Source organism: Dermacentor albipictus, chromosome 4 (assembly GCF_038994185.2).
Source record: "Dermacentor albipictus isolate Rhodes 1998 colony chromosome 4, USDA_Dalb.pri_finalv2, whole genome shotgun sequence".
In the NCBI taxonomy this organism is placed as follows: domain Eukaryota; kingdom Metazoa; phylum Arthropoda; class Arachnida; order Ixodida; family Ixodidae; genus Dermacentor; species Dermacentor albipictus.
Window position 1 is genome coordinate 169,250,822 of NC_091824.1, and position 14,078 is coordinate 169,264,899.

Consider the following 14,078-nt stretch of genomic DNA (forward strand, 5'->3'; position numbering starts at 1 on the left):
ACTCCTATAAGATTACTCCTTATGAATCATAAGAGGCGCGAGTTAGGAGTGCCAACTATTCAACACGCTCAAGGTTCTCGGCCTCATTATACGCCGAAAGGTTCAGCAGAAAAAAATAGTTTCAGCAAGCCAGGTAAACAACAAAGCAAACAACGCACATCATCACGATAATAGCACAAAAGTCGGGGAGAGTACTCACAAAATTCAACTTCGTGCCCCTTTGAGGAGATGCGCAGGCCGCTTAACAGGAAGTTTTCTCTTCGTACACATCAATAAGATTATTCTCCTCTATGCATCACCCTACCGACACGAATGCGATACAGAACTCGCACATTTGTGCTCCCACTTCGGACATCACCAAAATGTGCATGCCTGAACGGAATGCATAGCGGCATAAAGGAGAAGCGGTGTGGCTGTAACGGACTGATCAACAAAGAAGTTTGGGGAGCAAGTGGGTAAGCAAATGCTGGCAATTCAACCTCATATGCCGCGGTACTGCTCTCCGAAATTTCAAAGTTGCAGGAACGTTTCGTCTTAGCGGAAACCGGAATATCCGAAGCTCGTGGCCGCTTTGGCCTCCGTGCTTGGGCACCGCGGCGCGAGGCGGTAATAATTGACGACGGAAACGATGGGACGCGCCGTAATCGAGTTATTCTGCCGGAGATGCTTAACCCCGGCGAAACCCTTCCTAAATAATCGATTGCTATCCTCCTAGCCTCTCGTGCTACCGGATAATCCTTCCTCGCTGAAGGGACGGCTAACCTCATGGTTTGCTGGAATTGGTCGCTATTATCTGACAGACAACGCAACTTTGTAGAACAGTGATTAAGATAAGCTCGCGGCGTAGGATTAAATAAATATCGTGCATCATGGAATCTAGATTCACGGAACTTTTTTTTTCTGATTTTCGCAGAGCAGAAACATTGTTCCAAAGAGAAATATTCTTGAATACTCAACCGCCACGGTCTAGTTTAATGCTTGTTTTTTAGTTAGCATTTCCAAACTTCAGTAGTTTCTTAAGTGTGGTAGATAAACGTGATACGAGGAAGAAGTTCTGTTCACGTCTTCGCACACAATACTTTCTTGAAATAAAACACGTAGCTTTCAAAAGAAAATTATTTCTATGAGTTAGTTTTTATCGCTTAATGAATATACCTTAGACGCTTTTTATTTTACTTTTCTTTCGAGTAGAGAGGAATACCACGGCTGCCGGAACGCAAGTTGAACGTCCCGTAATTTAGCTTCTGCAGCGCTTTAAAAAAGCATTTATCTAAGGTTACAGTGCTCTAAAAAGCGCATCTGACGGCAAAGCATTTCTTCGTCTCTTTCCTTAAACAAAGAACTGTGTCCTATAGAAGCTTTAAACTCAGGGTGCAAAAAAAAAAAATAGTTTTCTTGCCTCTCTCTCTCTCTCTCTCTTGACACTTTTTTTTTAGAGTGTGATGTTCCTCTTACTTGAGTAGCCGTTCGCCATTATGTTTGTTCATACGCTCACATACTGGCGCTGAGCTTACCAGTGGTCACAATCCCACTGCCTATCTCAGCGCTGAACATAAACGTAACCGTTGAGTAACGGCATGTTATTGAACATTTCGCGGCGGACGGCTGCTGCCTGTATCGTCAATACTTCAGAACACAAATTCCATTTATCAATGATGGTCTATTTCTATCTGTCAACTTTATGCAAGGTTTTATTTATTTATTTATTTATTTATTTATTTATTTATTTATTTATTTATTTATTTATTTATTTATTTATTTATTTTCTTTGTTGACATATCATTCACCAACTTCTTAGGCCGGTTATATGTCCCAAAATTTTCTCGCGTCGTCTTAGTTTATTTTATCAGAATCCCAAATTAAAAATTGAGCAGGATACACAAGAAGAACTGATTAAGAGTGCTATTGCTTCTGTGGAACGCCCAACTGCTGCGATCCTTACACTAGACATCTCAATTTGCTTTAGTTCTGGCTCCTCCTTATACCTGAAATCACATTTGTTGAACTTTGTTGCAGTTATGCTTCCTCTTATATTCCTGCGTCATACTTCTTTTCCAGGGCAACAAAGTACAGGGATTTCTTTTTAAATCTCTGGTTTGTAAAGCTAGTTTTCATGCTAGACATTTTGCCTAGCAAATGGCAACGTTGTCATTTTTTGCGATCACGGCGTACGAGCGCCGTTAATGTAGGCATATTGGTCGTGATGAAATCATACGCAAAATGCAAGTTCCAATGTGTACAGCTAGCACCTCGTCTACTTTTGAAGAATAACCAACGCTGTCAATATTTCAGCATATCTGTACTGCAGAGAAGGGCTCCTTCAAGTGCGCTACACGAAAACAATAACCACTGCATGGTTCCTTACATATCAAGTATATTTCTTTGTGCTTTTTGTAATCTAATGCGCCATCAAGCAAAACCAGGGCACAACGTAACACCAGAGAGGTCGCTTAGCGTATACGCTAAAACATGAAAGTGTGGCTGACTTACATGACCAAAAATCCGTGCAGAGAAGCCAAAGAGGTTTCTCTTGATGAGGGAGGGTTATAAGGCGTCGGACGTTGCACACGTAGGAGAGTAGGTCAATCTCCAGAAATGTCCACGAACGACGCACTTCAAAGCGAGTTCTTGCGGGTCCACGCCGCCGTAGACAAACAGTGTCGCGACGTTCACGTCGGGAGAGGAAAGCTTCTTCGCGCGTATAGCTAGAGAACGAGTAAACAGCGTTAACACTGCGGGCGTTGGCTAAGGTCCAGTGAGTAGAGACGTAGAAATAGAGAGAGAGGCGGAAGCACAGGTGACTACTAAGCAAACGGTGCCACTCGCGCTGCGCGCACGAGGCTGAAGGCGCGTCGTCTGCTCGATGCGCGAGCGCATGCCAAGTGAGCCCACGACGATGGAGGGGGGCGCTCGTTGTGCGGCGCTCGTCGTTTGCCGGCGCTGCGGCCGCCGAAACGAATGATCGGCGCAGGTTGGGCGGGGCCGTGCCGGGTGGGTGCCGTGCGCTGGCTCAGCGGCGTGCGGTACGGGGCGAGCGCGTTGGGGCTCCGATTCTGCTTGGCCGAGCCCGAATCGGGTGTCTTGGCCAACTGTCACAAGACCTCTGTGCGCGGCTGTAAGCACTCTTTATGACAGCGGAAATTCGTAAATAATGGTGTTATTACGTTATGGAACTATTAGTTGAATTTCTCAGGAGCTAAACGCACAAATTGTATTTCACAACTCTCGCTTTACCTTGATCCACTTGGTGGGAATTAATTATCTGCAGTACGACATCCAAGCCACTACAAGCATGGGTAATTGAGGTCCCGAAATGTAGACGAAGAGAAATTAGGATTTATCAAGCACTAACCTCCAATTCTGAGAAAAGTAAGGGGCCGCCTTAAGAACAGCCTGCGCGTAATGTCTGAAAAAAGTCGATTCTCGTTATTCGTGCATACAGAATAAATTAGGCAGGATCTTCAGTAGTTCTAACGACGCTGAAGAGTGCGAATTCTGTGGAAATCGTTTGAATGTTGGAGTCCAATAACACCGCACCGAAGTTTCAAGGTCTTCCGGAGTTGAAGGTTGCTGGGGCTCACCGATGCCACGAAATTGGTAGAATGTTCAAAATTGGACCGGTATGTCGTAGAGACGAGTGCGAGGCGTAAAATTGCAACTCTCGCGCACATTCGCATCAACAGGTAGACGAGCAGTACCTGCCGATCCACTTGAACAATCACGTGTGCAAACACTATTCGAACTTCAGGCATTCATGTTGCTCTATTTATTCTCTTATACGACAAGGGAAAGAGCAACTATGAGATTACGTTCTCCTAAAGACCAGAATTGCAGTGGAGGAGAGTTCACTTTATTAAAGAAATAGAACAGAAGGATGCAGCTTTATCGATGTGCGGAAAGAAATGTTTCTGCACTTGCGCCATTCCTGAAGGTTTGTGTCATCCGAACGGACGTAGGTGTTCTGTACGTCATAGGGGAGTATTCTTTATATATATATTTTTCATTCCTTGCAAACAGGAGCTCTATACATAGGCGGAGGAATAAGCAGCGACACCAGGATGCAGAGGCAATCGAAGAAAACGTAAACCGGAGACCGTCCTTCCCGACGCCGGAAAACCCTTTCTTGTTTCTTATTATTCGCAGAAGCGTTCTGTAAGCATTTTAGTGTGTGTAGCATTATCCTTTCTAATGGTATTGCAGCAGCTTTTTTTTTGTTAACGGATGATTGCGCCACATTTGCTGAAGGTTTTGAAAACACTTTAGCATTACGCCACGTTCTCAGCTCCGCATCGCAGAACGGGAAGCGCTTCGCGACTCAGTCTCCTTCCGCACTGCCGACACGCGTATGAATCCTGCTTTGATCAATTAGCGTACCGACCTTCTCTGGCTCCTTCGCTTCACAAAAACAAAAAACTATAAGCAATTAGCACGTCAAGGTCGGAAGACTCGAGGAAACTGAGTGGCTCAATTTAGTGAATGGTTAATTTCTTAAAATTACATCTTACGATTTATCAACCCGAAAAACGGCACACTTCATAATGAAGGACGCCGTTGTGAATGACGCTGGATTAATTTTGGCCACTTGGGGTTCTAGGGCAGCACTCGCCTAAATCTAAGTACGCGAGCATTTTTGCGCTGCGCTTTCAACATAATGCGGCCGCCTTGCATGCAGTTGAACCCGCAACGTCATGCTCAGCAGCTGAACGCCAAAGTGGCTACGGCATCACGGCAGGTCGATTTAGCGAGTGACGCATGTGAAAACAACCCAAGAGTTACAGTGGCACGGCATAATCTGAAGTATTCGTCGTTGAAACACATCGTCACTACCGATAGTCTCGGTGTGCTGAGAGAACGGCCGTATACAAGAAAGAAAAACATTTGGTTTTAGACATCATTCCACGCCATGTTTAATTCGTTTCCATTCAGGTATGGCTTAGCTGGCTCCAATTCTGCAAAAAACACTGAGCTGTTTGGACTTGGGCTAGCGTTTATGCAAGGGATCCTTCGGGCACACGGACAAGTACGTCCGGCAGCAGGAATCGAGGATAAGGGGTTTATTTTACATTATTTACATATTAAAAGAAGTAGTCAGATTCTAGTCATGGTACACATGTCTGCAGGCGTCCGGACACAACAACGCACACCAAAGGTGTCCGCTTTCTAGGCGCGTTCTTCTTCCCTATTCCCTACACAAGGAAACTCGATGACCTTGTTGCGGTTAATCAAAGGGGTCGTACTGTTCACAAAACTCCGCCTCTGATTTCCAAACTTCGAAGCAAGGACGAGGCATTCTGGAACAAGGTGTTCATGCTCCTTCCACAAAAATTATGCGTGGCTCTGCAATCGCAAACACCAGAGACCAGTGGAACTGGGGGAAGGCCAGTAAAGTGGTGCTAAATCGCACGCAAGACGCACGAACGCCGGCAACGCGTCCCTACGGCGTCCGCCAAAGGCGCCTACTACGGCGTCCGCGATTCGCGTGGCCAACGCCGTAGTAGACGCCGCGGTTGTCTCATTTTGTCTCCACTCTGTAGGGTGCGGCAGGCGAGGAGGACATCGAGTCACCCTAGGAGCCGCCGGAAGAACGCCCCTCCTACCTCGTCTGACCCCCCTTCCTCGCGCGCAACAGGAGAGGGCACGCATCCGGGCGGCGTTCCTCGCCTCCTCGCTCGCGTGCGCACCGCTCCTTCTCCCCCGCTAGGCACCACCCACCCTCGCCGCGTCGCTATGATGCGCGATGCTATGTTTAAAGCGAAAGCTTTACTGACCGCGAACTTGCGATTTCGCAGTGGCGGTGTTCCGAGGAGGCACATGAAGTCACAACGAGCGCCTCGCCGCGGAAATTTCTCTCTCTGGCTCGTCCCCTAGTCACTACAGCGCATGCGCCGCTAGTAGCACCGAGCCGCAGGTGTTCCGCCGCTGCGCAGCGCCGCGTCTATCTGCTTCCACCGTTTGGTATGACGTCACACCGCGTTCCTCGTCGTTGCGCTCACCTCCACTTGCTTCGCTAGCTGCGTCGCACGCCTGATAACATGTCGGAAGACTGAAAAGGAGAGCTCGCGTGCGCCGCAACCACAGTTGAGGCGGCAATATGGACGGCGACAATTTTGATAAGCAGGACAAAGCCTGGAATCGACATCGGAACGACATGAAGAGGGAAAAAAATTAAATTATGGGGTTTTACGTGCCAAAACCACTTTCTGATTATGAGGCGCGCCGTAGCGGAGGACTCCGGAAATTTCGACCACCTGGGGTTCTTTAACGTGCACCCAAATCTAAGTACACGGGTGTTTTCGCATTTGGCCCCCATCGATATGCGGCCGCTGTGGCCTAGATTCAATCCCGTGACCTCGTGCTCAGCAGCCTAACAGTGATGAAGAGGAAACGAATCGCCCAGGAAACAGACGAACAGCGCGCCGAACGACTTGCTAAACGCTGCAGCATAGCTAGACAAAGAGACTAGCCTGGACTTTCAATCAAGATTAACCAAGGCTAACCGGGCTATGCCTTAGCTTTCGCTATGTATATCTTGGCATAGCCGAGCTAAGCCACTGCCAATTTTTTATACTCTGCTTTCAGTCTCTCTCAGCTCGCTCTCCACCAGCTCGGCGAAGCTGCAGACGTAAAGAGAAACCCACCGAGGTTCTAACAGCTGCTGTGTAAAAGTCATCGACCTGATTCCTTGCTTTCCGTGATGGTCATCTTGCCATGGTCAGGAGACTGGCCTCCACGCACGTCACCACTTCCACGGAGGCCGGCGGATGTTGTCGTATCTAAGTGAGCTTCTTCCTTTGCGCGTCACAGTCGGTGTCGGGCCCCGTCGCCAGGTAGGCGTACGCTGATGAAACCTCGGGGGAAGAACCCAAAAAATCCGAGTTGGGGCGCTTGTTCACCTGTCATAGTCGGTGTCGGGCACTGTCGCCGTCTGGGCGGCGCTGATGAAAGGAGCTGCCTCGGGGGAAACGTCCAAGGAATGTTCATCGCCGTATGCAGACGTAACAGAGCTCACGTAACTAGATGGTCTGCGTGATGGCTCCTGTTTCGAATAGAGGCAGCTGTCCGCATGTTCACGGGCTGGCTATGTACACCACATCGGCAGGTTTATTTCCCCCAGCTTATAGTGCTTTGAGACGTGGTTAACTTCGTACACTTGACGTCCATAGTGCAGGCTCACAAAGAAGACGTTGCACACAACGTACAGGCGTTTGTCCCAATAATCTAAACTAAATCACTCCTTCAGCGACAAGACCTATCGAACCAGCAGCGTGGCACGGAATAAAAATTTATTTATTTATTTATTTATTTATTTATTTATTTATTTATTTATTTATTTATTTATTTTAAGCTTTTACAGTTAGAGATCAAAGTATGAACATAGCATACATACGGCACAACATCAGGAGGAGGAGGAGACATTAATGAATAGAAAGGGGGTGAGATCGGGCTGGTCAGTGCCTCTAGCCTACTACTCCTCACTGGCCTATACTGTACTTCTGTAGTCGAACGCGGCCATGGATAGAACCTGCAACTAGCGTTGTTACGCAGCTGTCTGCGTTGCCGCGTAAAACGGGCACTTTTCGCGAAATCCCCAGTGGTCGAGAACAAGGACAAGATTAACAAGAACTTTTTGTTAATGCTCATAAAGAGCCGCATAAATAGCGTGTGTACATGTGTGTGCATGCGTGTGCATGCGTGTGCGTGTGTCCATATTTACTTTGTTTAGCGCAAAACCACGGACACAAGAAAGACGACAGGACAAAGTGCTATCCCGCCAACTATACCGCCAACGCATTGTGCGTGCGTGCGTGCGTGCGCGCGCGCGCGCGGCAGTAACCGATGCTTAATCGCAGATGAATTTGAGGAGGCGCCGGAACACCTTTCTCATGAGCATCCAATGCCCTCGCGAGAACAAAATGTCCCGTGCGCCGGTGTGCGATGCCATTCACTATTCTACGCTTGAGTTCATCTATTAACACATTACGTTCAGTATCATATTGAGGAAACTAACAAATAATCGTCAATGTCACCAACAGCGTCACAGTGCACACGGTTTGTGTCAGGATTTGACATATATACCTGGGTCGTACATGCTCCGGATCAGTAGTGACATTCCGAAAACGTTAATCGAAGAAAACAAAGCGATTTAGTGGTGCAGTGAGAAGACACCAAAATAAACATGTCCAAACTGTAACAAAGACGGTGGCCAGTGGTAACGGTGAAGGAATTAATAAGGAGAATGATCTCACAGCCAGACAACTATGAAGGTGAGCTAAGTAGAAAAGGCAATGCAGGAACCAAATATTAGGGAGTCACAAGCAGCGACGCCACGTAAAAATAATACTTAATTAATTAATAATACTTAATAATACTAATTATTATAATTGTTATTATTATTATTATTATTATTATTATTATTATTATTATTATTATTATTATTATTATTATTATTATTATTATTATTATTATTATTATTATTATTATTATTATTATTATTATTATTATTATTATTATTCCGGGACATCTGTTAAAAATAACAGGTCACCGAGCCTGATAGAAGGTCCTACGAGCGAGTCCGCTTCGGCGCAAGCGCACACAGCGGCTAAAGAAAACGAAAAGTTGGAAGTTGGCTCACGGGCGGTGTCAGAGAAATAGTACAAACGCCCTCGGCGAAACCCTCGGGCTGCTGACTTCAAAGAAGCCGCGTCACTTCCGCACGGTATACGCAATCAAATCTCAAAGCAGAAACGGAATGTTGACACGACGGAAGCACGTAGGAGGTCGTATCAAACGGGAAACCACAGCTGTGTGATGCGTTTAGACTCTGCCGGAACGCGTTGACAGACAATCGTCATAGCGTTGTTCTGAAGTCGTGCAACATCCGCGGATAAGCGGGTTCCTCAAGCAAGAAGATCGTCGCAACTACGAAGGCCGTAAGCGAGGCAGACGGACGGAAGGAGGCCGTGTTCCAGCCAGATAGTTGCTCCTTGCAGATCCTCCCGCGCTGACGATCCCCGCTCTGTGTCGCAGCCACTCAAACAAGCTCGCCTGATTGATGCGTCAGTGCAATCGGTCGACCGCTTTCGGTGTTGCAACGGTAGACGAGCGCCTGATAAAAGTATCGCATGTTACGAGCCACGACAGGTATTCAGAAAGAAAAAGAAAGATTTTACTGGAGAACTCTAAATAAAAGCAAGTGCCAGCCATTCCTGATGCTGGACATATTATTAAGGAAGGCGGCCGACCAATGGCGAAGAGCACTTGCGAACTAAGTGCTTTTGTGAAATCGACCACAGTTTATTGCACCAGGAAGCAGAGAGAAAAGGTACGAGTCTTCACAACTGCTGCTCCATATTCTGCGGTTGATAAACCAAGCATTCCGCCGCGAATTCAGAGTATGGCTTGTACTGATAGAATTGATAGAATTTGCCTAGGCTGAACGTTAGATTTAAGAAAATATAAATTTCCGAAAAATTAAAAAAGTGTTTAGCTGGTTGCTTTAACTTAAATACGTACCTATATGGTTCACGCAAGATTATAGGAATCACTTATTTTTTAAATTTTTATTTGCTTCTTTTTTTAATTAGCGCATGACAATAACGTAGCACCATTTAAATATAATATCCGTTTACGAGGATGCATGCGCGTGAACTTGTACTGATTACAGCCAGTTGGCATGCGAATTGTTAGAATAAGTGCTACAGTATATATGAAAATAGAAAACGGTCCTCCCAATACGTGTCCGGTTGCGCAAGGTTTCGCGTAGTTGTAGTCGGAAGTACGGAATCTTCTACGGAATCTTCGGAACTTGCTTATGCCAAGGAGGCAACGTGCAAATGTAGCAAACCAGCCTTGAAGGTCTAAATTATTCAGCATTATCAAGCAATGAAAACAAAATTATATGCTTGTACATAGCGGACAGGTTAATCTTCCTGTGTTCTCTTCAAGGCTGATGAAATTAAAATGAATCTGTGAAAAAAGAAAGAAAAGAAGATTCATGCACATAATCTTGTAATGTGACCTAAAACCCGATTCAAAAAATGGTTGCTCTAAATTTATGAAAATGATGCCCAAGAATTGTGATGTTTTGATATGGGAAAGTTCGGGACAGAACTACGATGTGACTCATGGATAAATCGGTACCTAAATAATGCCTGTCTGTCGAACACATTGTAGTTCGAAGCATAAGCACATGGGCAGATGAGCACGATTACATCTGTCACAATAAAAATTCCCTTTAGTTTTATAGGTAGAATTTGATGCAGTGCTGTAACCATGTGATAACAAACTGAGCACCGGGGCTCGTTGCAGGGACAGCAACGAGCATATACGAAGGTGTCTTTTCTTTTCTTTCTTTTTTTTTTGAGGAAGCCACTATATCTTCGTAATTTCTAATGCCGTCTTTAATCTAATCCGGGTGGTGCAGCGAATGTTTGCTTGAGGCGTTCGCTTTCTAATGGTACGTTATGATGCTTATTATCTGCAGCCCTTATTTTGTGCGCACTCGCAGAATAGGTTAAAACAAAATTGGATTGAGATCAAGCTTGAGGCGGCTTACTAATTGCGCTTGCTGCAATGCATCATCAATGATTTCCTATGGACATATTTGTTTAATGAGGGAAGTCCCACAATGCACTACAGCTGCGCAGGAAATCCAAATATTTGCAGCAGGTTACCTTGTACCAGTGGTATGATTACAATGTGTGCCCGTCCGGCAATGTTTAGAATGACAGCTCTCGGAATGCAAGTAGCGGTGCCGGTCAAGCAGTTTTTTTGGTACGAAGTAGCCGTTAGTTTTCTCACTTAAAGAGATGAAGTGACATCTAGAAAGTTTATTCATGCGAAAATGATATAGAACGACGACGGTCTTAAAATATGAGATAAAGTAAGCAAGCTTTACTATTTTGTGCTTCCCAAATAGGAATAATATTGTCTATAAAGCACTTGTAGAAAATTACTTCCCAAGACCGGCTACCCAAATACTCACTTTCAAGAACACCTATAAATACAATTGCATTGTTGGGCCCTACATTGATCCCGATCGATGTATCGAAAACCTGAGCATAGTGCTCACCGTCAAATATGAAGTCATTTAGCTTCAGAATTAGCTTCAAAGGCGTAGAGAAGATGCTACAAGTTACCGATTTGACAGGGTAGTGCGGATCATGCAAGTTAACAGTTTCTCGAATACCATGAGCATGAGAGATATTCATATATATAGTTATGACATCCATTATAACAAACCTCACAATTTTCAAACCAGTAATGTGTTTTCTTTTTTCACAGGGGACTAGTGTCCGTAATGGACAACAATAAGATTGTCGGGATTGCATTAATAAACGTATCAAATTAAGAGAACTTCTTGCTGGGCAAGTTGCTATTGATTCATTATACCTATTTTAGGTACTACCCGCCGTGGTTGCTCAGTGGCTATGGTGTTGGGCTGCTGAGCACGAGGTCGCGGGATCGAATCCCGGCCACGGCGGCCGCATTTCGATGGGGGCGAAATGCGAAAACACCCGTGTGCTTAGATTTAGGTGCACGTTAAAGAACCCCAGGTGGTCAAAATTTCCGGAGTCCTCCACTACGGCGTGCCTCATAATCAGAAAGTGGTTTTGGCACGTAAAACCCCAAATATTATTATTATTATTTTAGGTACTCTGTCCCGTGGTCCTCTCTTGTGTACTGTGTGTTGTTTTCTAGCGCCTTAAAAATAGGTATAATGAAGCGTATCCAAGCAGCGAGAAAGGATTTCAATTAAACAATATCATAAATAATTTGTCGACCCGGATTATTTTTCCCATATATACTATGAATTTCCGGTAACAAATAACAGCGACTGGCGACAGGGCAAAGTGGAACAAGAGAACAGAATAGCTTAGCTAAATTCAATTTTTTTGAACTAAAGCTTCAGGATATTGTTCAACTGATAATTTGCACCCACTTGTATTATCAGAACCTTCGCGCTTATCAAAAGATTGATCTACCAACTGCATGTGAGCCTCTGTCATATATTCACTTTTGTTCATTTTGGCAAACACACCAACTATGCTAGCCTGTTTGATCACTATATTGACACTGTTTATATTTGTGTCCTTTTTTCACCTGCTAATAGAAGTTACCAATTGGTGCGAGACTTAATAGCTAGGGATTCTTTTTTGAAAAAGGTTACATCTAAACGTCGTACATTTTTCGTAGACGCGGGCTATACCCGCCACGTGGCTTTACTACAATGGTGTGGGCACTTGTCGTGTTCGGCGCAGTGGTGTCGAACTACTAATTGGATGTGAATTATTAGGTTCACCTTCGAAAATAGGTGGGTCGCAAAACTATACCCACTATCGCAAATTCCGTCTGAAGTTTTCGTGGTCTTTCGCCAATTGGAATTAAGTATAACCACCTGTGGCCTGGTAGAAGCTAAGGCATCGAGATAATGCATTTATTTCTTCGTCCCATGAACTTGGACACGAGATATTGAAAACGCCTTTTGTGAGACTCCTGGCTGTTTGTTTACAATACAAGCAAATGTTCCATGGTGCTGACATAGCAGTCTAAATTTATCGTGCAAGAATTTATATTTAGCAACAAAAATGTCTTCAACTTTTGCTTTGAATACATAGTCAACAGAAAAAGAAATATGCATGGGCAGGACATGTAATGAGGAGGGAAGATAACCGGTGGTCATTAAGGGTTACGGACTGGATTCCAAGAGAATGGAAGCGTAGCAGGGGGCGGCAGAAAGTTACGTTAGGACGGATGAGAATAAGAAGTTCGCAGGGACAACATGGACAGAATCAGCACATGACCGGGGTAGTTGGAGGAGTATGGGAGAGGCCTTTGCCCTGCAGTGGGATTAGCCAGGTTGATGATTATAATGATGATGATTATTATGATGATGATGACATAGTCAACAATGAGGGCTGCTCAGTTAGCTGGTTTTTAGTAGTTAGAAGATGCTTCTTTGTGTTGTTTAGAAAACGTTTATTTCAACAAGAGACGAAATGAACACTGAGTCGCAATCAGGGCACAATCCCACCCAGACGATCACCTATACAAAGTACCAAACATTGTATACATGGTCCGTTTTGAAAGAAATGTACGAGTCCACACTCACTAACATATAACTACATAGACACACGGAAACGCTGAGTTTCATTTCAACGCAGAGCTACATTTTCGCACATAGAATCTGATCAAATATTTCACAACAACCGACTGGAATTTTTTTTTTACTTTTCTACGTCTGCTCAACAAAGTATCCCAAATTATGAGAAGTTAAAGAAAGCTTGAGTAGGAATAAACAAACGAAATGAATACTGGAAGTATTCTGTTTCGCGGTGGAAGGCTACATGACAACCTGTATTTTTGTTTGTAATCTGTCATTTAGTGTTTTCGGCAGTGTAGTCGGGTAACATTTTTATCTTTTACGCTACGACTAGTGATGTTTTCCTTGCAACGGGTCCTGTTACGTGTATTTGCGGCACGAAAACCCATGATCAGCTATTTCACTCTCCTTTCTCCACAACGTCTTACGTTTATCAGCAACCAGTTATTTAGTCTTCTAGTAAAGCTCTATTCCATAAAACATCCATTATTGCTTGAAAAGCTGGTTTGAAACCATAGGCGCTAAAGATCCTGAGAGGATATTTGTGTAGTTTTTTTAATGATAATTTGATCTTGTGCTTAAAACTGACTCTTTATCGCCGATAAGTGCCTTTCTTGAACTGGTGAGTACAGGCACGGTACAGAGAAGTTAATATTTTGCTGCATATAGGCTTATGCGCCGGCGTTTGGTTATTCAATATTCGATACTTGCTATTTGTATTCGACTTTTCTTTTTAAAAAATTGATATTCGCCCTCCTACAAGAAATACTGATTAACATGGAAAAATGAAAAACAATCATGTGATGGATGACGTGATGTCACTCTTGATTGAAAAGAAATACTATTCATATTAAACTTTGAACCCATGCACCCACTCAGACCACAAGCATCAAATTCGCAGTAAATGCGTTTGCACCACATTTCTTCTTTCTAATTTTAAGGAAGCTTCTTGAGTTATTAAACAGAACCACATGGT

The 14,078-nt window shown here is 44.4% G+C and overlaps 1 protein-coding gene across 2 annotated transcripts in view; it reads right to left on the reverse strand.

Moving 5' to 3' along the window:
• LOC135910097 (connectin-like) overlaps window positions 1–14,078 on the reverse strand; it is an 82,906-nt gene that overhangs the window by 58,939 nt on the left and 9,889 nt on the right. Inside the window, exon 1 of one of the 2 annotated variants that reach the window (XM_065442119.2) lies at window positions 2,491–2,931. The exons of the other annotated variant lie outside the window; for it this stretch is intronic. Coding sequence (XP_065298191.2) covers window positions 2,491–2,492 — 2 coding nt within the window. The 5' untranslated portion in view covers window positions 2,493–2,931. Of the gene's footprint in view, window positions 1–2,490; window positions 2,932–14,078 lie in introns of those variants that run through there. 2 annotated transcript variants of the gene reach the window in all.